Consider the following 22,864-nt stretch of genomic DNA (forward strand, 5'->3'; position numbering starts at 1 on the left):
GCACGCAGACCGGAGCAGCCAGGTATCGAACCACCAACCTTCCAATAAGCAGATGACCTCCTGAGCTACAGTGACACCTTTTAAAGCTGCTTACTGAGCTCACAGCGTAATGATCGAGCCCTGGGGGCAGAACCTTGTTCCTGTTTGTTCTTATACAGGCTGGTTTGTGTGTTTGCAGTTCTTTTCTATATTTAGCTTGTTCCAGTATCGATTTACTAATTTACTCCCTTATTTTAAAATAAAACCCTTCTCTGCGCGTGATATTCACACTCTAAAACAAACCACTCGCTGCGATTATGTGAAATCTAGTGTCCCATCACAGGTGTGTGTTTGTGCTCTATTCTGTTTTTCTTTTCTTTTGCAATGGATGTTATTTCACACCCCCGCAGAGAGAGACATGCACATGGCCACTCTCAGCGGTGCAGTTGGATGCACCCACATGTTCTTCACTCGCTCGCTCACAGATACAACACAGACGTATACACATGGTTCCTCATTCAGTAGCGGGGGTGGATAGAGAGCAGAGGGAGAGGCGGTGGGCATTGTGCTGTGAAAGGGAGACGCAACAAGTCGGAGATATGGGGGGAAGTGGATCCCTGGATAGAAAAGAATGGCAGGATAGTAGGATATAATGAGCCGGGGGAATGAAGCATGCTGTACATGAAGTGAGGCAGGGAGATGAGACCTTCCTGTTCTATTATTCCTTTTATTCTGTTAATCTCAGCTTTCCTATGTCCTCGCTGGCTCTAATCATCGTGTCTTATTATTGTCTGCAGCCGTCACCGCTCACCTGCATACACCTGATGCTGTGATACTGAATGAAATATGTCTGTAATTCCAGGCGTCTTGTTTACTCTAACAGTTTAGGCTCAGAACCTGAGAAAGCCTTTGTCTCCTCCCGCTTTTTCCTTTTATACACTTAAAAAAAAGCTTCTCTTGCATGAAAGTGAAGACTTTTTGGTAGTGGAATAAAACTTTTTAAAGGCCTTGAATTTGAATTGGGGAGTATAATACACTTTTATTAATGCAAAAAGTCGTTTTATCTCCAACTCATTTCATGTATTTGTCCCATCTGGAGTGGGGAATACCTACCACTTAATTTTTTTTATTTAAAAAAAATGTAAACAAGCTGTAAATGCAGACATCCACACACCGGGGGCGCTGCAGGAAGGACTGCATGTGTCTGTCAATGTCTGTCTGTCAAAGTAGAAAAGAATGAAGAGGCTACAAAAACTCATTTATGGTCAGTCCCATCTTTTCAAAATAAGACTTTGTCTGAGGGTATTGCACAGGTAATTTAAAGCCTGTGTGAATGAGGAAATGCTTTGCCGTCTATAAGAGTGTTTTTTATGAATTATTGTCCTTTTTCACTTGACTGTGTTTGGAGTGTTTTGGTACAGTGACTCATAGTCAGTGAAACACAGCAGATCTCTTTCCTTTTCCTTCCTTCCCTTTCTAATTTCATGTCTTCCCTTTACCTCTGACTCCTCCTCCTTTTAGACTTTTTTCCCTTTGTTATAGTTTTTTATTTATTTTCCTTTCTTCAGTTTTCCTGTTCCGTTTCTTGTCATCTCTTCATCTCTGCCTTTTGTTCTTTCCCTTTGTTTTTGTTTCTGTCTTCCTTCATTCATCTTTCATGTTGCCCTTCTTTTGTCCTTCCTTTGCTGACCTCTGTTGTATTTTCCTTCTTAAATACAGTACTGCTGTATTTCCTTTTTTTTCTTACCCTCTCTGTTCCTCACCTCCTCTCCTGGACTTCTTTTTCCTTCACTGTTATTACTATATTTGCTTTGTTTCCTTAAATTTTCCATTCTTCGCCAGAATTCCTCTTCTTGTCATCTTTTTACCTTCTGTTGTGTTTCTTTCCTTTCATCTCTGCCCTCAGCCCTATCCTTTGTCTCCCGTTTTCCCTTTCATCTTTTCCTCTCCTCTCTTCTTTCTCACCTTCTTTCTCACTCATGTTAAATGTTCTGCCATCTGAGAACGATCAGCTTTGTCTTTTCTCCCCCCTCCGTCTCTGTCACTCCTCTATCTTTCTCCTCCACTCATCCACCCCCCTCCACCTCTCTCTCTCCATCTTTCCACTTTGTCTCTGTGTGGAGACGGATTCAGGCAGGCCAGCAGTTACCAGGCAACAGGCTACATGCTCATTGGCTCCGTCTCTGCTTCTCTTTCTCTCTCCGGCTCCTGCATGGGGTTAACTGCTGTTATGTACTGTTGGTTACTCATAGCGTGGTCTCGGGGGGGTTCGGCACACAGCCATTTTCTATTTTCAGGCTGAACTTTTGCATGGGTGCCGCCTGGTGAGGTAACAAGTGGAATTGCCATATTACCTTGCTGGGTGGATGCAGAGAGGCTCACTGCTGCAGCCTAAAGCATCTATCATCTCTTTAATGTGACAAATCCACTTAAAACACCAAAAGATGCATGCAGTGCATTGTCAAGGATTATTTAGAAGAGAATGGGATTATCGCTGCTGTAGCAACATGCATTGTTGGGTTTGTTTACAAACTGAATATTTAGAAAATAGTAATTGTCTGTCATGAACAACGATAAACAAAAAAAATAACAACAACAAAAGTGAATATGACCATAAAAAGTTAGTTTTTTTCATACTGGCAAAAAATATTCTAACCTGTCAAATGAGGAATTAAAAATAGGAAAATTCAAAATAAATTGTATTAGAATTAGAAACAAATGACACACAAGACGAGAGGCAAACTGTAGGAATTCTGTTCAAAATAAAATAAAATGTGTATATAAAAATATTTTTAAAAAGAAAATAAAATTATTGTTTTTGTTCAAAAAAGGGTTGAATTACATTTTTTAAGTATTTTATTTGGATAACTTCTAGCCCTTTTTGAATAAATTTTTTTTTTTAAATATAGGAAAGACGATACAGACTATATACTATTTGTTTAACTGGAACATAAGTAAATACAAACATAAATACAGTATGTTTAAAAGAAAAGAGGTATACATGAAAAAAGTAGATTAGAAAATAAAATGAAACAGAAAAATGTCTTAAAGCAGTAAAAGAAAACCAAATAACACATTTTAAAAAAGGTTGGTGGGTAGTAAACAGACCTGATCTTTTTGGGTGAAGAGTTCAGTTGTTAATCAGACTGAGACTCTTTTTTTTCTGGGAAGTTCAGCGCTCAGAAACACATTTCACACGAGGGTAGTTAGAAAGAAATGAAGCTGCAGTCGACGACTCAGCAGCTTCTCAGGTTTCTCATTTACAGAGATGGCTCCTCAAGGCCTGTTCCTAATGAGCGATGTGCACCCTGCACCAAAACTTTAAAATCCACCAAAAACACTCCGAGCCCATAAACTCATTTTAATAAAGGGTGGAGTAAGCCTGGTGTATGATACAACACTCTGAGACAACACAGTGCTTCCAGTTTTACAATAAATTTGGTCTACATTTGAGGTGTTTCTAAAGGTTTGGATGAAAATTATTATTAAATAATAATAATTATTAAAACTTCATTAAAGTAACATGAGCAGTTAAATGAAAAGACGGGTTATTTATATGGAAAATGGTTCCAATTTAAATGTGTGCTTGAGATATTATAAGCTGTCCATTTGGGAATGACGGCCATGGGAAAATATTCTGCATAAAAGTGCCGCTAGAAAAGTCGTTGTTACTGATGTAACCCCAGTTCTATGAGTATGTGTATACCCCAATGGGCTTCAGTGAGTTCTGTAGGGCAGCAAGAGGCAAGAGACCCTTTGCTTTCATCCTTGGCAATAATAAACATATAGTAATGTGGACTAGAGAAATATGGACCAAACCTCTAAGCACCAAAACCTGCAGCTCAGGCTGGTTCCTGTAGGAAGTCTCTATAGACTCCAGTGTTAAAGGGCCCAAATTTACAGCAGAAATAAATATGTTTACAAGCCTGGCATTTGTTATAATTGTCATATTTTATTGGAACTTTAATAGGATTTTGTACTTTGTATTATTACAACCGTAACGGACAAGACCGGGGGACGGAAAAAGGGCAAAGTGAGGGGCGGCGGCATGGTGCAGACGACCCACAGCTGCCGTCAGCACAGCCCCTCAATGTTTAATTCATCGAATAATCTGAAACTCTTTAGAAAGAGTTTATTAATGTCATTTTCTCAGAGAAAGTGGTTTGTGAATCCTGAAGAAAAAGTAACACATCATCCAAATATAGATTTATTATTACTTATCTACGTTCTTGCATTTTATGCTAACAGTGAAGCAGACCCTGGTGCCCCTTTGAAGACAGAAGCTGGAGGATGTTCTGCATCTAGAGACAATATTGTAGTTTCAGTGTTTTTACTACATGAATAGCCTATCAGATTAAGTAATCTAGGTGTACTTGTTGATAAGTGCCTACCTTTTATGAAACCGGTTTGGTCAGGATGTATTATGAGGGGGGTTATGTCTCTAATCTCTTTGAGAGTGCTGTCCAGACTCTTTTAAGGTCAACGTTAATAAAGGGTTTGGGCGACAGCTGGTGGGAAATACAGGGTCTTTGCCTGGTTTTAGCAGGAGACTAGTGTTGGCAGAATTCATATTTGGTGGTAGTCCGCCATGTTCCTTGATTTCCTGCGATGTTCTTCAGAATACTGCTGCCAGAATTGTCCAGAATAGACCTCTGCTAGAAATCCATCTGCACCTGGAGCCTTATTATTGGGCATACTTTTCAGGGCTTCCTGGAGTTCACCTGATGTCAGCAGTGAATCCAATGCTAGCGTTTGATCTGATGATTTCAGAAGCGTTATGTTGTCGAGAAAGTGATCGATTTCGTTTTTAGGTGGCTTTATCTCTGGTGAATATAAAGATTTGTAAATGTCCCTGAAAGTGCTGTTTATTGTTTCAGGGTCACATTGTTACAGTCTGGCTGACTATGTGGAGCGAGAAGGAGGACCTGAGTGCAGACACGCAAAAGGAAACTTTGATTTAACTAAGTACGAGCTGCTTATTTAAGGCTGGTTGAACAATACAAAAATAAAAGGGCAAAGGCGAAACTAAACAATAACCTAGACTGGGTGAACTAAGATTAAACATGGAAAAATAACCTTAAAGTGAACATCTGGCACGGATACATGGGGAAAAACCCAGAAACATGACATGAACATAGCAGACGACCAGACAAGGAATGAATGAAAACACACAGACTAAATACACACAGGAGGTGATCAGGGGAAGTGGAAACACACGGGGAAGCAGACTGACTGGAATGAACATAATGACGCCACAGGGGAAGTGAAACTAAACACAATGAACATGGGACAACCAGCCTCTTCAAAATAAAACAGGAAACATAACGAGATGCAGACATGGCATCGCGAACCTGATGACACATGAAAGGTGAGGGAGACTTAAACACGGGGAATCTAATAAACAATGATCTATAACAGGGCAACCCAGGCAAAATAAAACAAGCTTAAGATAACTAAGACTTAAACATAAACAATGAATATCAAAATATAAGAAAGCTCAAAGCACTGGGTTAAACGACCCAGGACCGTGACACATATACTGTTTTCCCAGACCCAGTTTAAGTCTTTATTCAATCTTTCTTTAGTTTTAACTGGTTAGCTAGAAATTTCATTTAAGTCTAGTGTTGCTTTACATATTTTGCGACAACACGTATGCTTCTTCTAAGGATTTGATGATTTCTTTTCATTCCTGAATATATTTGTTTTCTCTTTTCTTTTTTATGATGTGAATGAAATTATTTTACCTCTCATCACAGCTTCCCCTGTTTCCCAGAGAACAGATGCTCATGATCCAGGCAGTCTAAATATAAAGCCCACTCTTTTTAAAAATATTTAATAAAACCTTCATCTTTAAATCTCTAGTTTTTACTTGGTGACCTCTTTATTTATTTGAATTAAAAAAAAAAACACAGGAGCATGATCTCTGACAGCTATAGGGTTTATCTCAGTGCCTGAAGTGTCACTCAGCAGTGAGCTGCTGACTAGGAAATAATCAAGACGAGAGTAGAAAGTATATTCCTTACGGTGAAGGATGAAGGAAACACCATGCATCTCAAAGTCCGAAATCGCACACGTACTGTTTAATCATATTTGTGGATTGCCAACAGAGCTGTTCCTGCATTTCTTCATTTAGTCCAAAATTGAGGTCGGCCCTGAGAACAAATGAGCAACCTTGGTATTCAGAGAGTGCACTAAAAAAAGCGTGGAAGAACGAGGGGTCATGAACATTTGGGCCATATACACTGACAGAACAAAACTTTTTGCTACCTATAAATGATGTAACTATTATAAATATACCCTGTGATTGTAAAATTAGCATTTTTATGTATTAAAATTGCTCCTCCCCTTTGCCTGGGGTTATAGCAGGCTGAGAGCACATGAGAAAACTCAGGTGTTTTAAGTTCATCTGTAGCTGTGACAGGTCTATGAGTCTCTTGTAATAAAATAATATCTGCCTGAGGTCACATGGAGCCAGCACCATGCACATTCCATGTGATAAACCTTAGTGTGCCCATAGTTGTGTGTGTGTGTGTGTAGCTAATGTTGAGCGCTGTGTGTGAATGAGAAAAAACACACTTCCATTGGGTGTAAGAAAGTGTGTGGTGAGAGTTTCCATTAAAGTGCAAATACATAGATCCGAGTGGTGCTTGGTGTTGTGTGATCACGTGTGCACATTAACTTATATGAGCGATATTATTATATGTGCACACCTGTGTGTGTGTGTGTGTGTGTGTGTGTGTGTGAGTCCTTTATGTCTGTGTGCACTGTGAGGCTGTAGTGCGTATCTGCGTGATCGTGCAGATGAAATAATGATTGTGTAATGACAGAAGGTGCAGAAGCAGTAAAAAAGAAAGAAAACTAATTGGAAAGGGGTTGTGGGTGAGAGGGAGTGCAAAGATAACAAACAGCCCACGATCTTAGAGGAAAGTTGTGTGTGACTTAGTAGGAAAACAGCTGATCTGTGCAGCGAGAGGAGGAAGAAAAACATGCAAAGGGACACAAGGGAGGGATGAAAGAGAAAACCCAACATATCTAACAGTTTTATAGCAGTTATCTAACAAGAAATATGGCTGCTGTGTGGCAGAGATCAGTCCAAAAAGTCTGTATTCTCATTTTAATGAGTGCATATGTGTAGTTTTTTTGGTCTGTGACAAAAATACCAGATATTTCTTCCCTCTTTGTTTTACAGTTCATGGATGCAATTTGAAAAGCAAGCTAATTAGCTCCAACTTCAGCTTGGCAGCAGGTAAAATGCTGATGCTGAGACTTGAAGTTGCTGACATCAGTGAGTGACACCACTAGGGTCATCTTTTATATACAGTTTGAAAAAGAAGAAGAAGAATGATACAATTGGAATTTTATTTTTATTAACAGAAAAATTGTTCTCAGACTTGTATAGCAAGGAAACTTCAGTTTCTTAACGTAATTATTTGTTAAATATTTTGCACTAACATTTATTTTTAACTGATTGAAAAGAAATCTGTTATTTAAGGGTGTTTTCAGCCAAACAATAGGGTGATATGAATAATACTAAACAGCAAAAACTGAATGAAAATCTTTTTTTTTTAAGAACAAAGATGCAGTCTTCCAGAGATTAAGTGTAAAAAAATCTTTGATGCTCAATCTTGAATTTGAATGACTTTGCAGCTTGATGAGATTTTTACATTTTAAAAACAGAATAAGGGTTTATGCTTTCTTAGCTTTTTGAGGAGCCTTTAAAGCCTCAGCGTTTTGTAGCATCCTCTGTGTGATGTGTCGGCATCTCTGAGAGCAGCTGTCCCTCTGGGTAAAGATGCCCCTGTTTTTCACCTCAAAGCAGGAGCAAGATAGATGGTGTCACTCTTTTCCTGTGGTATTTTTTGATCAAGGAGAGTGGACTTCTGTTCTGAGGAGAACAGGAGCACAGCGAGAACGCGAGAGGAAAACACACAATTAAAGCTTTGAAGAAAACTTTGTTCGCTCTGGTTTCCCCCAGCGAGATGATGCTTTGTAAATGTCTTGAAGAGCAGAAGCTGTGCCAAGACACCAGCAGCGGACAGCGATATTACTCATGTGTACGTGTGTGAAATCTCCGGACCTCATGTCCTGTGCTGAGTGTGAGGCAAATGGACAGGATGCATGATGATGTGTTTATTCGCGATGCTAATGAGACATGACACATAAGTGTTGATCACCATGGAGTCTGAACTGTTTTTTTTCTCCTCATAGGGATGAGGAAGAGCTGCGGAAGTCGTTTTCAGAGCTCGGGGACAGCCTGTGTGACTCCAACTCCTCCAGATCGATGAAGAGGGTAGGCAGCAGCGGGAAGCCCCTGTCGGATGAGTTGCAGCCCACCGGAATGCTGCTGTACAAGAACGGATTCCTGGTTCGCAAAGTCCACGCCGACTCAGACGGAAAGAGAAGTACGAGTTACAAAGTTCAGATTTAGACAATGCTTTGAAACATTTGGCTGCTGCCCAGAGCATCATAAGTGAAACTGTAGGTCATGTCATGTAGAGCACATCCTGTGTGGAGTGTTTGTACTCCAAAGCGAGATGGTTTTTCTTCAACGGCACAGACTAACACATGCTGAGGATTTGGGATTTTAATGCTTTAATTCCAAGAAAAACAACCAGCATTAAATGTCACATTAATCACTCAAATGTCTTTAAAATAAGCTTTATTATTCAACAACATTTAGGCTGGTATTTGAATTTAAAACAATGAATTGATCTGAGGAAATACAGAAAGCAAAGACCTCCGTTATTCGCTTCATTAATGAGTCACAATCAGATGAAATCATTTGCACATATTATGAATATATATACATAAAAAGTAACCAATATTGACCTCCGTTTAAGTGCGATTTCCCCCCAAAGCATGTACTTTGCTGCTAGTCGTTGGTGCTGGTGCCTTGATGCACCAGGTTCCACATTAGATAGGTTTTCACTCCAAAACCAGTTGGTTAGGTTTAGGCTCTCCCTGTAGGGAAGAGTATGAACATGAGAATTAGGGTGTGCGTTGTCCAGTGCAAGCGTCCTCCACCTGGACAGACACTAGTCTTTTTGTACCTTACTGAGTTGAATGAGCCTGCTGCTGAAAACACTCAGTTTGATGACAATTTACTGCATACATTAAAACATCTAAGCTTCCTCAAAAAGTAGAGTCTGCTACATTTTCAGTGCAGGGATCTGGCAGAGCTTAGTGGCAGATTTTTGGAGGCATATCTCTTTAATATAGGCTACGTTTCAGGAGGAGGTTGTTATTACTGCACCACTCGAAAACAGTGGAGTTCACCAGTTTCCAGTCTCCTCACCCCTGTTGACACACCCCACAGAGTCTGAGAATTTCTGCGGGTGATGCAGATGTCTGTCAGATCACAGTTGTCAGTGATCCGGCAGGTCATGGCTGTGTCCACCTGCATCCCTATCAACTTCTCTGAATTGTGTTGAAGGCACCTGATATTGGTTAGGTCTAGGCACTAAAACATGTCAACATATCAGCAGTTTGCACCTTTGCCTCGGCAGGAGGCTTTTATGTTTACCTGGGTTTTCTCCTGGATCTCTGCTTACTCCCACCATTTAATAATATGCTAGCGTAATGCCACCTATTTCAACACTGAGCACTCGGTCAGTCACTTTCTGGTTAAATAAAGGTAAAAAATATTTAAAACTAGATAAATAGGTCAAATCAAATATGGGTGGGCCCTCAAAACACAAATCAAATCCATATGAGATGAGATAGGACTGGGGCCTCTCACTACAGTGAAAAACACCAAAAATACAATATAATATATAAATTATACACCAGATTTAGTTGAGGGAAATCACAGATTAGTGATTAGAGTGCATTACTTTCAGCTAAGTGTGGGTAATGTGGGGTGGCTGGAGCTGTGGTTCAATCCCAGGCTGCTCCAGTCTGCGTGCCAAGTATCCTTTGGCACGCAGACTGGATAATAACCCCTGATGGATGCTCTCCGATGCATCCATCAGAGTGTCAATGTGTGTGAATGTTAGATAGAAATCACCAAGTAAGAAAAGGCATGGAAAAACGGGCTTGCATGAATGGGTGTGAATGAGGCGTGTTGCATGAAGCACTTTGTAGCACGCAGTCATAAAGATGTTTATGAGAGTGGCACAAACAAGATTTTCAAATATGTCAGTAATAGACCAGATGAATGTGAGACTGATAACTGTGATGTTCTGGCAGGGAAGTCTGTGTGTTGGATTTAATTATGCGGACAGCCACTACAACACAGATAGCAACAAGTGTGCCCCAGACTAGCAGTTTTCTGTGTTGTGTGTTCACAGTATAAGGGTTAAATGTTAGGTGTGTCAGCTCTCCCCAAAAGTTCCTGTAACTCAAGTCGAGCCCACCTCATGACCTTTAGGCCACAGCTAGCCCAAACAACGAAACAAAATCAAGTGCCATAAGTGGCCCAGATTATACCCTAATGTGTGGACTATCTGGGAGCAGACGACACTGGGTTACATGTGCAGTTTTGATTGAAGGTTTCCTGGATGCACCTCTGACTTAGTGCTGCAAAGCTAAGAGCACGATGTAACTTTGTATCTATGACTGGAAGTCTGTAATTAACATTTAATGTTTTCTGCTCCTCGCAGCACCGAGAGGGAAGAGAGGGTGGAAGACTTTCTATGCCATCCTTAAAGGGCTAATCCTCTACCTGCAAAAAGTAAGTTTCACACAGTAGACATATGTTTAGTTATAAAAACTAACTAAATAAATAAATAAAATCTAAAGGGCTGAGTGAGAAACAATTTGCAACAGCCACTGTTTGATATTCATTATTCAACCTTTTAAAGAACGGTTGACTGCATCTCCATAAACATCCTGTCTTACTTTCATGCCAGCAGCAGATTTTTAACAGAAGGTGGATCTTTATCCCTGCGGTGAACGTCTCTTTAGAAACCCAACAACAACAAAAAAGTTCTGCACCAAATGTTACCTGCCTGCCTGCAAACGAGCTCTTAAGATGATTTATTGATTTATTTAAGCAAAATATCAGCAATGAAAAAAGCAGCAGCTTTGCACTGACAACTCAAGAAGCAATCTGTCCTTTAGAGTCACGTTTTGGTGCCTACTTCCTGTTTACACGAATACATGTTGCTGTGACATAATGTCCTCGTGCAGGCCGGGCCTTGGCACCGTGCAGAGGACCCATACGGAGCGGCGGTGGGCCTGGGTAACCTCTGCCAACATAACAGGCCACTGCTGCTCCAAATTCCCCCTGAATGCAGAGAAAATTGTGCCTGTAGGGATGCTGTGGCTCTGTTCTCTAAAATAATAACTGAACTTTATTTTTACGGAGGTTTTTTCACTAAGGTCTTCAAGGTTAATTCAAGGCTCATGATTCTTGTGGTGTGTGTCGTCAACACAAGTCCTGTGTAAGGATTTACAGTGACCTTTGACCTCTCCTTCAAGATCAATAGACTAATTTGAAGGTCAAAGTGATAATAATGCTTTATAGAGTTATTATTTTTTTAGACAATAACATAAACTTGTAATTAAACACTTTTTTGACATGTGACTAATTATGCTATATGCAGAGCTATTAATTATGTTTTCATGCCATTGTTATAGAACTAAAAGTGTGGAAATATTTACTTTTTATAAAGGTCACATATGTGATGTGGAGGAATAATATCCATTAGCACGTTTAGGCCTAGGGCGGTGCGGTGGTTCAAACCCACAGCAAGAAGATTTCAGGCTCAAATCCAGCAGCCAGGTATTGAGTTTGTTTGTTCTCCTAGAAACATGGATGTTAGGTTAACTGGTGGGTAAATGTTGGCTGTAGGGGTGAATGTGAGCATAAGTAAATACAATAACATCTAATAAACCTTTGTGAGATCCGCTTTATCAAATAAAAACTTAATGGAGAACGTGACACTTTGTCAGTATATTTTGGTTATTGATTACCCTGTGATTTGTAGACGTATGCATTCGAATCAAAATAATTAATTTAGATGTTTTTAAGTTAAATTAAATTGTTTCAGACTTTGTCGTGGTAAAAAAATCTTCCACTAGTGCTTCACTTTAGATATGAGAACTGTCAAAACTCAAGCCTTTAAAGTTAGCTGAGGTATGAGTCAAGTAATATTTAAAAAATAACTTTTTTTTATCAAATTAAAAATAATTTGAGAAGTTTATGTCCACAGCTTTGTTCTTCCTTAACGAAAACGTATACGTCTGTCATGAAACCAAAATATCTTCAACTCAAATAAGGTATCAAATATATATTTTATATTTTTATTCTTACTGTTGAACGATTTTTTAATAATTAACTAAACTTAAAAAATTAAAACTAAAAGTTAAAACACATATTGTTTACCAGAAATTTAAAAAGAAAAGAAAAGAAAACTAGACCTTTAAAGAAAATCAAAACTAAATCGAATGGTGATTGTGTACATGCAAAACTAACCATAATAAATAAAAATATGTAGGAAATAACTACTTTAAGTATTAATAATAATAATAAGGTCAATACAACCTGCCTGAGGAGGCACTGATCTCTGCATAGCTGCAACAAACAACAAGAAACTAATTAAAACTAGACTAAAAATTCAAAATTAATAAAACTAATAAAATAATAAAACTAATAAAACTGAACCTATTCCATATCGTCACTGTCATTATATTATGCTGCTATTCATACTGTCATCATATTAATGCTGCTATCCTGTATATATTGTACATACTATTGTTTGAGTACTTACGATTGTTTTTTTTGTACTTTTTATATTTTACATTTATATTTATTATTGAAACTTGCACCAAGGGAGTGGCACTCCAATTTCGTTGTACTCTGTACAATGACAATAAAGGCTATTCTATTCTATTCTAAAATTAAAAAAAAAACCTGATGAGAGACGCCTACAGAGCTCACATTCAGAGCAATATCAGTTGCTTCATGTAAATGTGTATAAGCGTCACCCACTCCTCCAATAAAATATGATCATAGTCAGCATCTTTAATGATCGTTTGCACCGCAACACACCATTCTCCTTTATACCTGTCGTTCCAGGGGGAGTACAGGCCCGATAAGCAGCTCTCTGATGAGGACCTGAAGAACGCCGTGTCCATCCATCACTCTCTGGCAATGAAAGCTTCAGACTACAGCAAGAGACCCAACGTGTTTTACCTGCGGACGGCGGACTGGAGGGTGTATCTCTTCCAAGCGCCGTGAGTCTCTTTATGCTCTTCTCGCTGAGCTTGAACAAACGCACATGCTGTACGATTTATAGCTCCCACGCTGAGCAGCGTGGACAGCTGTGCAACATCTGCAGCAGAGCAGAAAATTCAGACAGCTAAAAAAAAGAACAAATAAGAAACACCCATGTTTTATTCCACTCTTCTCTTAGTGCTGACTTGCCGTCTCTGGCAATGTTACACTGAACAATCAAAAGTATGTGGACACCCCTGTTTTTAACTACATGAGCCCACATGAACAGATACTGGTGGATGTTGGGGTGGTGGAGGGGTTGACTCTGCAGGAAGCGATGCAAGCAAAGAGCTGCGCTGATATTCCAGAGGGGGGAGGAGGTTTGGTATGTGACACAGCACAGCTCAAGCTGCAAGCCTGAACTTGCTTTCAGCCTTTGTTCTGTTTCACTTCATGTCACGTGGAAATCTGAACTGCATAAAGTCATGAACTTACGTGATTAATTCTGGAGTCTATTCCAGCTACCATAGTGCGAGAGGTGTCACAAACCCTGCACAGTGAAGATAAGTGCCAATCGAAAACAATACATAAATGGTAAAAAGGGCTATAAAACATGATTAAAAGGAAACTCAAATGCAGTATCACATAAAATAGAAGTCAGTAAAGGTGTGTTTTATGAGGCAAATCATTCTTCAAGCCTTTGCTCCTCAGGTAGGTCCTTTTAAAGCCGGGGACCCTGATTACACCCTTGCCCAGCCTTTTGGAACAGACAGAAAGATCCACCTGAAGAATAAGGCTGTGCACTGGCTTAAAAGGAGTCAACATTTCTGCTCTGACCCAGATGCACTTTAAAATTAATCAGTAAAATCCAACCATCCTACAAAACCAAAGCTGGGATTTGGGGTTATTGAACCGATGGCATGAGTAGAGGCTGTTTCGGTTCACAATACTATGGTGTCCACATATTTCTGGCCATATAGTGCTGCTGATAACAGCTGAATGTCCACCCTCAGCAGCACTCATGTGCTTACAGATTAGTGATACATGGAGAGGATGCGCGATGAAGGTGAAGGTGTGTGTCTGTGTGTGTGTGTCTTAGCAGGATCCAGGAAGTGGCACATGATTGGCCACATGTTTCAGGCCCCAGGAGGACCGGCTCTGTGCTCCAGTTGCAGCTTGCATTTGTCCCAGATACTGTACCCCTCTCTGCGCCTTTCTCCTCTCCTCGTCTCTCTCTCCGCCCGTCTCTCCCTGATGATTTAAGCGATGCTGTCTGATTCGATCTGATATTACTCGGGCTCTTAATGGGCCTGTTAATGTAAAACAGGACTTTTTTCTCTCTCTCATCTGTTAATTGGCTCCAAAATAATTTCTTTGTTAACAGCAGCGCTGCTTTCTCTGATAATTATCCCTTTGATGTTGTAAACCAGCCATGAGCGGATGTGAGCGGGCATCGCAGAGGAGAAGCATTTGTACTGTATGTGTTTTGGAGTTTGTAATTAATCGTGTGTGTGCGTCTGTGTTAATCATCTCAGGAACGCGGAGCAGATGCAGTCTTGGATCACACGGATCAACACAGTGGCCGCCATGTTCTCATCTCCTCCTTTTCCAGCAGCCATCGGCTCGCAGAAGAAGTTCAGCCGGCCACTCCTGCCGGGGACGATGTCGAAACTGTCCGAGGTATCCTAACTTTAATGAGTCTGACAGGTGGCTGATTCCACTCTGAGTATATCAAAGTAAATAAAAGATGGGCGTAGCTTCTGTTTAAGTGGTTTAAAGTGGCCTAAGCCTCCATTAATGACCAGCAGGGGGCGACTCTTGAAGTTGTAGAAAAAGAAAAGTCTGATTGTACAAAAGCTTAAGAACTCCATGTGGAGTCACATGGTCTCTTAGTTAAACCTTAGTTCACAAATACAGGAGCAGACTGTACGCTGTCTTCACCTTTCACAGGTGGAAAACGTAACTTTATAATTACTGTCTGTGAGAAACAACAGGGGTATGAAAGCAGTTCCCTTGTTTTACAGTGGCAATAGAAAAAAATACAAGTAGACCCAAACCATGCCAATAAAATGCTCAACCAGGAAATCAGTTCCACCTCTGGGTCAGGGTTTTAAGTTTTTCCTCTCATAATCTTGGTTTTAACTCTGTGCTCTCAGGAGGAGCAGGTCAGGTCCCATGAAGCTCGATTCAGAGCCATCTCCACTGAACTGGCTGAGCTGCGCTCTTATCCACCTGACCGCAAGGTGAAAGGACGCGAGCTGGAAGAATACCGCCAGCGAGATGAGTACCTGGACTTTGAGGTGAGCTGGATTCACGAATGAGGAATCGAGTATTTACATGAAACTGTCTCGCCTTAAATTTAGATTTTCTTCTTTTCTTTTTTTATAGAAAACGCGGTACGGGACCTACGTCATGTTGCTGCGAGCTAAAATCCGAAGCGGCGAGGAAGACCTGTCTGTATTCGAGTCTCAGCTTCTGGAGGACAACGGGCTGCAGAGGGCTCACTCCAGCCCCACGCTGCAGGACAGCAGCCAGGCCAGCCTGGCCAGCAGCACCAGGGACGGCGGCAACAGCAGCAAAGCCAGCGGCTGCAGCAGCAAGCAGCGGCAGGAAGGCCAGAGACACAGCTACCGACAGGCCGTCAAGAAGTGAGACGAGGCGGGGGCGCCGGGAGCGGCACGGCGTTGCACTGCCAGCGGCAGGCTGTCTCCCTGCAGAGGTTTTGTTTGGAGCTCTGCTTGAAGGGGGGAGCAGGAGTGAGGGTCTAACCCACGCCTTCCCCCAAAACACGAGGCCCTACCCGGCACCCCAATCTTCTCATCTAACCGAGGAGGTGCAGATCCTGTGACTGGCAGACAGGCTAGTGCAGGAGGTGGGAGGGAGCGCTGGGAGGTCACGGATCTGCAGACGAGGTGTCTTTGAGAACGTACGCTGGGTGCCGCAGCAGACTGTGAGGCAGAGAGGCTGCTTACGGATCGGACGGGGCAGCGCACAGGGACCTACATCCAGCATCCTTTCCTTTTTTCTTCCCCTTTTGTTCTTTCAAGGCACCTCCGGCCGCGTTCTCACACCTTTTTTCTTGACCTTACACTCCGTTTTTTGGGACCAAACATGTTTACACACACTTTGAATTGTCATCACATTATAGACGACTGATGATTTGATTTCTGTTGAATTTCTGCCGCTGCTCTTGAGGTGAAGCGCTGTAATAATAATTAAAAAAAACAAAAAACTTAGGAAACATCACCAGGTCTACGGAGCCATTACATTCCAGCTCCTTTTTTTTCCACCACGGTGTGTTCACATTCCACACAGGAGCTGCAAATTCCAGCTTTCAGCTCCTGTATGTTTCGCTGAAGGTGGTTTCCAGTTAAATAAGTGTGTGGCTGCAGTATGCGACGTGGCCGCTGCGTACAGCTCGTCTTTCCTCCTTTCTCTAGCCGCTGACGGCCAACTAGAGGTGACGACGTCAGCAGGAGTTCACAGTCCTCCTGATATGCAGCCAAACACTGCATGACACAAAGAGAAAGAGGTCTTTTTCTTTTTTTTTTGCTCTACTTGAACTCGAGCATCTCTTGCTTTTTGCTTCTGTCCTGTGATGTGCTTATGTTCTCTTTCTTGGCCGAATGTTGTTTTCTGCAGTGATCCGCATGCCTGCATCCAGCACTGCTTCTTTTAGGGCTTTTTACTACTTTGAAGGCAAAAATCTGAGAGCGGAGAAGCTGCTCTCGGTGAGGGGTGGGGAGCAGGTTCGTTCAGTCACTCTCCTCATGCCAGTGCCATACCCAACACGTGTAATCTTCATCTGTACTTATAAACCCGACTCACTGGACAGACCCTGAATGTTCTTTGTTTTTCGATATTTTTACAGTATTTTACAGTCATTTGTTGGTGTTGAACTTCATGTGTATGTCAAGTGTATAATGAAATATCTCTTTGTAAACATCCAGGATATGTTGTATATAACGCACCATATATTGTAGTATATATGACAGTATATTTACAATATATTCAGCACACTCATGAGAAGCTGCATTGGGTATACACACACACAAGTCTGGAAATCGCTACTTGGTAATCACATTATTTTATTTTTTCTTACAAACTTTATGAATATTATCAAAATAAGTCTATCAAAGATTAGTAAGGGGGAGTTTTTTGCAGGATTTTAGTGTAAAAAGAAAATTCTTGTGAGGATTTAAGCTCCAGTGGGAACTACTCCAAAGACAGATCATGCTCGAGGTCCTTTGAGAGTCAGCAGCCAGCTTGGTAACACCCCCCCGGGCAGTTTAATTAATCCCCCCCAAATAAAATGAATTAGGGAGAGAGCCTTAACTCTGATTTAGTGGTCTCTGAGACGCATCAACTGGACTTTTAAAGAAACCAGTCAAAATATTAGGTTTAACAGTTACACTCCTTCTACCCAACACTGTTAACATCTCTGTTTAACCCACCATAGACTTACGCTGTCAATACCATAAGCCAAGAAAAGTACTCTCCTCTTTTCTACGATGAAGAGTACGGTAGATAAACTCGCCACAACACCGATGAAATTTTGCAGATCCAAAGATCTTCTAAATACTTGAACTCATAGTCTCTGCACTTCCTGTTTCATAGGGGCACTTGTGAGATAATCCATGATGATTGGGGATCTACGGAGGCCAAAACAGCAAATTTTGTGGTGTAAACATTTGTTATTGTTATGTTTTTGAAAGAAGAGATTAATCTATAGTTCAGTTTTTTACTATTTTTATCTTATTATTTTTTTTTTATTAGAGATGTAAAAACTACCCTGAGTCACTTTATGGAATCTGTGAATTTGATTTCAAACAGGAAGCCTCTAAAATGGGTGCCGTCAGACTAGAGTGACTGCAGCGTGCCTGTGGTGAATCCTTGTCCCACCAATCAGCATGCGTTAGCAAAATATCAGCAGTTAATTGACAGTTTTAGTCTTTCTGGAAAAATAAATTGGAAGCATATTTTATTTGCAGACATGTTATCTGTACTATATTTCTAAAAACTAAAATAAGTGTGTTTTGTATTTTCCTTTGTCTAGAAGCAAGTGTACATATTAATTTTACCTCTAATTCATTAAGGACTTTCTCAAGAGTGCCCCTTCTGCATTCCTTCCTGAATCGCATCAAATTTCTCTACAGGAGTATTAACAGAAAGTGGAATAACTCCCCCAGATCAGCTCTGCAATCTAAATGAAAGGATAAAGGGCTTTAAATTTAATAATTGCGTCACAGAGACAGAAAAACTGGATATTTAGTCAAATCTCATTTTGAAAAAATGCTTCAAAAGTTTGGCGACTTTACACTTCACTTCAAAAAGGGCTCAATCCAAAAGTGCAAAAACAAAAACAAAAGTCTTTGATTATCCTAACAGAGCACTGAATAGCACTGCAAGTGCTCACACATTTTTCTACAATACATAGAAGATAAACCTCCTGCCAGGATACAGCTGAAACAGCAGCAAAACTTTACCGTTAATATGTGTGATGCAACAAAACGATTGGCTCGTATCTCTCCGGGGACTCTGAGTGCCACGGCTTCTCTTTCTTATAATGTCTCATTGTTTGCCATGAGCTAATGGCACGATTCAAACTGGATCAGGGCTGATACTGTTGTAAAAGATGCATGGAAAAAAGAATGAAAACAGAATGTAAAAAAGAAGAAGACAAAGAAACTCCTTATTCAGGAGTGAGTGTGATTATGTGTTTGTGTGTGGGCGGACTGATCTAATTATGGAACCACATAATGTTTGGTAGCCATATACACTTCATAGCATTATTAATGCACAGCCATTTATTACTCAGGCTTTAAAACGACACCTTGAGCAGCTGCAGTGCCAGCGTCCAACCAGCAGGGAGAGCTGTCAGCATTCACCCATGTTCTTTCAGCCATAATCACACCTGCTGCACCTGCAGTGAATATGCACGGCGTCACCCGCTCGCCTGAGCAGGTTGGTGGGGGCGGGTATTGCAGGGCTAAATGAGATAGGACCTGTTTGTATTGTAACTACGGATGTCAAGTCTGAGTGTGTTTTGGGAGTGTGTGCTTATGTGAAAGGCTGCAGAGAGCCTTCCAGACCATCTGACTTTTATCCAGCGCCAAATGTGTTGTTTAAAGCTGTACAGTTTCTAGAACAGATGATTGAATATTCAGGCTATTCAGAAGTTAAATAGTTCAGAAAATCTGAGCGTGTCACGGTGTAAGTCTGTTAATCATGTAGATACCTGCAGCGTAAAGCTGAATCTACCCAGAATTTTTGGTTATTGACTGTCATGTGAGTCATTTTAAGGCAGCATCCTCCCCAGAAGTCATCAGCCTTTATGTCTTTTCTTTGTCTTATGTGACACTTTTACTTGCTTTGGGGGCTTTTTGTAAGACAGAAGAAGCAGTTTAAAGACATTTATGCCCAATTTTCAGCAGCTTATTTCATTTAAAGCTCATTGCCTGCTTCTCTTGTCTGCACCTTTGCGCGCTGGTGGTATTAAAAGGTTTTATGTGTATATTGTTGCCATAACTGACCTCCTGTACATTTCGTGTAACTTTACAGACTTTATACTTGTGTGTTATTAGTAATGTTTGCTGTCTGTTATGTGGCCAAACTGTCAATAAGCAGCCAGACTTACAATGAGTACCTTAACACTGACCTATTCTGCTCATTTAAAGCTATATATCTTCAGTCTTAGACTTAACTAGCGTAGCTTTGCATGATCCAGAGCTCAACAATAATCCTGGTTTAGCTGATACTGGGCCCTTGGGGAGGAAGGCATCTTCTGTCTGAAAATAAAACAGTTTTAGACAGAGGATACCTTCCTCCTTATTGGTTGCCTGTCGTAACACTTTATGCCACAGCAGGTGGGCGGGGCTTCTGTGCTCAGATCACCTCATTAGGAATCACAGAGTTAAGAGTATCAGCAGCCACTTTGGATTTGGTTGATTTATACAAATAATGGCCGAAATATTTTGAAACTATGTCCGTGTTTGATATGAGCATCTATCATTCAAACAGAATATAAATAACAGTAAATTAAGGAAAAGCATAATAGGTCTACACAGATAAAATGTGAAAACACTTGTCAGATTTTATCTTGAAAACCTACATCTCTTGTTATTGCATACACAAGAAACTGTTATCTATGTTACCCTAAAAGTAAATGTTTTTTGTGTGTGAGTCTGTGTTGACATCGTACGTGTCTCATAACAAGCAGCCAAACTGCACATGAATTTTGTGCTATTTTTATAAAGATGTATTCAAATTTCTGTTTTCTCTGTCAACTGCTGCTTCTGATGTCTAGGCTCAAATAACAGGAGAGCTGAAGGAAATTTCACTTTTTAAATGTGAGGATTTTCTGCTTTGGAAATCTCTTTGGGTTTTAGAGGGAAGAGTTTTCAATAGCTTTTTCGTACCTTTATGCTAATATTTTATGATATGCCCTCAAATGGTTGATCAGAAATTCAATCAGAAGCGCTCCATTTTTTGCTTAGAGGCCAGATTACCCTGTTAATGGTGCAAATTCTCCAATATATGAGTATAATAATGAAACACCTGGAAGCTCGTGGGGTTTGGGGACTCTTGGGGCAGTGGCCCATTCAACCTAATTTTGGTAATCCAGCACTGCTGTCTGCACAACATAACAATAAATATCATCTTTTTCAAGTTTTAGGGCTCCACAGACTCGATGCAAAAACATTTATATTTTTAAATATAAATGACAACATGATTTGACCTGTTAGAGCAGCAGGGCCCTGGGCGGTCACCCAACTGATCCTAAACTGGTTCTGGCACCAGATTTAAACCAAAATTAACCCTTAACCAAGCAACATATCAGCTGCATGCCTCATCTGATGCCTTAACCCGGGCAGCCTTTCATTCAATCAACAAAAACAGTGCTGACATTCAAAAGAGTTTAATAGTTGAAAGGTAACTAAGAATTAAACTCGGTTTGATTCAATGTTAGTTATATAGTACCAAATCACAACAACAGTGGAAAGGAAAAACTGGCAAACGTGGCAAGGAAAAACTCCCTTTTAACAGGAAGAAACTTAGAGGGAGAAGAGCATAGGGAGGGGCGGCTATCTGCTGCAACCGGTTGGTGGTGAATCTTAAACTCATAAAATCTCTTTCACAAGAGTGTCCTAGGCCAGCTTTGACCTCAAATATTAGCTCAATGTTACTTTACTGAGGTCGAACTCCTCTATCAGCTGCTGTGTTTTGCTATCGTTAATGCAGTTATCGGTGCACATAGCCTCCATACTATTGCCAACTCTGTGGCCAGATCAGTTTCACCATTTATTAACCGACTGTTTGGGGGATATAAAGAGCTGCACTGAAGTGCGATCCATAAAGTGCCAAAGCCAAACCAACAACAGCGAGAGCAGTCACTTAATCGTCTGTGGCTTTATATGCAGTACAGATTTAAAGAAGTTTAGAGTCTTCACTGTATCTCAAAGTTTTCCCCTTCCCACCGCCTCTCTCCATGTGTTCTCACCACTCACATACATCACAGAGCAGCAGCTGGTCCTCCATGGCACTGGTTAGCATAGAAATGCCTGGTTCCCCTTGATGACGCCTGCGTGATACTCATGTCAAAGTGTTGCACCGTGTTCACAGACGTAGGATATCTGCAGCTCAAACTGTCTCTTCAGCGTGCACTTGTACATCACAGCCTCATTTCTGAATGTAAATAAAGCATGAGATATTACGGCCTGCTTTCATTTATATTATGATTAGAGTATTAAAAGAAGGCTTAATATATAAGGTAGGTCAGCATTTTTTCCTGTCCTTGAGCTCATGGTCATTTCTCTCTTTTTGTTTTTAATCAATGTGAATGAAGGGAATGGCTATATTTAATGCTGTTGTATGCTGTCGTGTTTTAGAGACTTGAGCCAGCTCATACGAATCTTTTTACATGTAGAGGTCTGGTCTGATCCGTCTCAGTGTTTTTTAGACTGGTGCAGATAAGGCGATGTTCATTTTATGCTATACATACAGTGAGCTACATGTGTCACTGCCTTGTTATAACTCACCAAGGAAATGTTGTTTGTGAGCTTCTCACTTTGAGAAGCATAGGAGATAAAATAAAAGTGTTTTGAAAGGTTTACTGCACGTGTGAACATCATTGCGTGGAATGTAAAGTGCCGTACTTAAGCGCTTTAGTCGTGTGCATTAGTTGAATGCTTCTGTACAAATTTCACATGTGAGACTTCAAAAACATGTGCTTATAAAATAGAGTGCTTTAAAAATTTGCTCCACCTTGACCAGCTGCAGTATTAAAAGACAGCGTACATGTTAATATATGAGTTTGAATGACCCATTAATATAATACAGCACTAAAACAGGTGATTCTTTTACACAATGAGTAGAGTTTATGTTGATGTACTTTTTATCTTAATTATGGTATTAGATCCATCGCTGGTGTGCACAAGGAGCTGATTATACTGTTATCAGCTAAAATGTACTGTTTTTTGCCTCTATTAACACATCTCCAGGGGAAAATGACTGAAAAATCTAGCCAGTTGCCATCTTTTATTAACAGTCTATGCAACCCCTCTTTTCACAGGGGTTTAAGTGTTATTAAAACCAGCTGGTCACAAAGTACACATTTGGGGCTCTTGGGGGAGTTTGCCATTTTGGTCCAAGTTCCACTCTAATGCACAAGATTCAAATTAATGTTTTAATTCTGCAGCTGAGGAATCTGAGTGTCCTCAGCTTACT

At 40.6% G+C, this 22,864-nt stretch overlaps 1 protein-coding gene across 4 annotated transcripts in view; it reads left to right on the plus strand.

Annotated features, from left to right (window-relative positions):
- Positions 1-22,250, plus strand: part of LOC113028038 (PH and SEC7 domain-containing protein 1-like) — a 100,298-nt gene extending 78,048 nt beyond the window's left edge. For all 4 annotated transcript variants that reach the window (XM_026177998.1, XM_026177997.1, XM_026177999.1 and 1 more), the window contains 6 exons: positions 8,188-8,381; positions 10,581-10,651; positions 13,001-13,158; positions 14,674-14,818; positions 15,295-15,438; positions 15,527-22,250. In XM_026177998.1, coding sequence (XP_026033783.1) covers positions 8,188-8,381; positions 10,581-10,651; positions 13,001-13,158; positions 14,674-14,818; positions 15,295-15,438; positions 15,527-15,790 — 976 coding nt within the window. In that variant the 3' untranslated portion in view covers positions 15,791-22,250. The remainder of the gene's footprint in view (positions 1-8,187; positions 8,382-10,580; positions 10,652-13,000; positions 13,159-14,673; positions 14,819-15,294; positions 15,439-15,526) is intronic.
- The last annotated feature ends 614 nt before the right edge of the window (positions 22,251-22,864 follow it).

This window comes from Astatotilapia calliptera, chromosome 8 (genome assembly GCF_900246225.1).
Source record: "Astatotilapia calliptera chromosome 8, fAstCal1.2, whole genome shotgun sequence".
Classification (NCBI taxonomy): Eukaryota; Metazoa; Chordata; class Actinopteri; order Cichliformes; family Cichlidae; genus Astatotilapia; species Astatotilapia calliptera.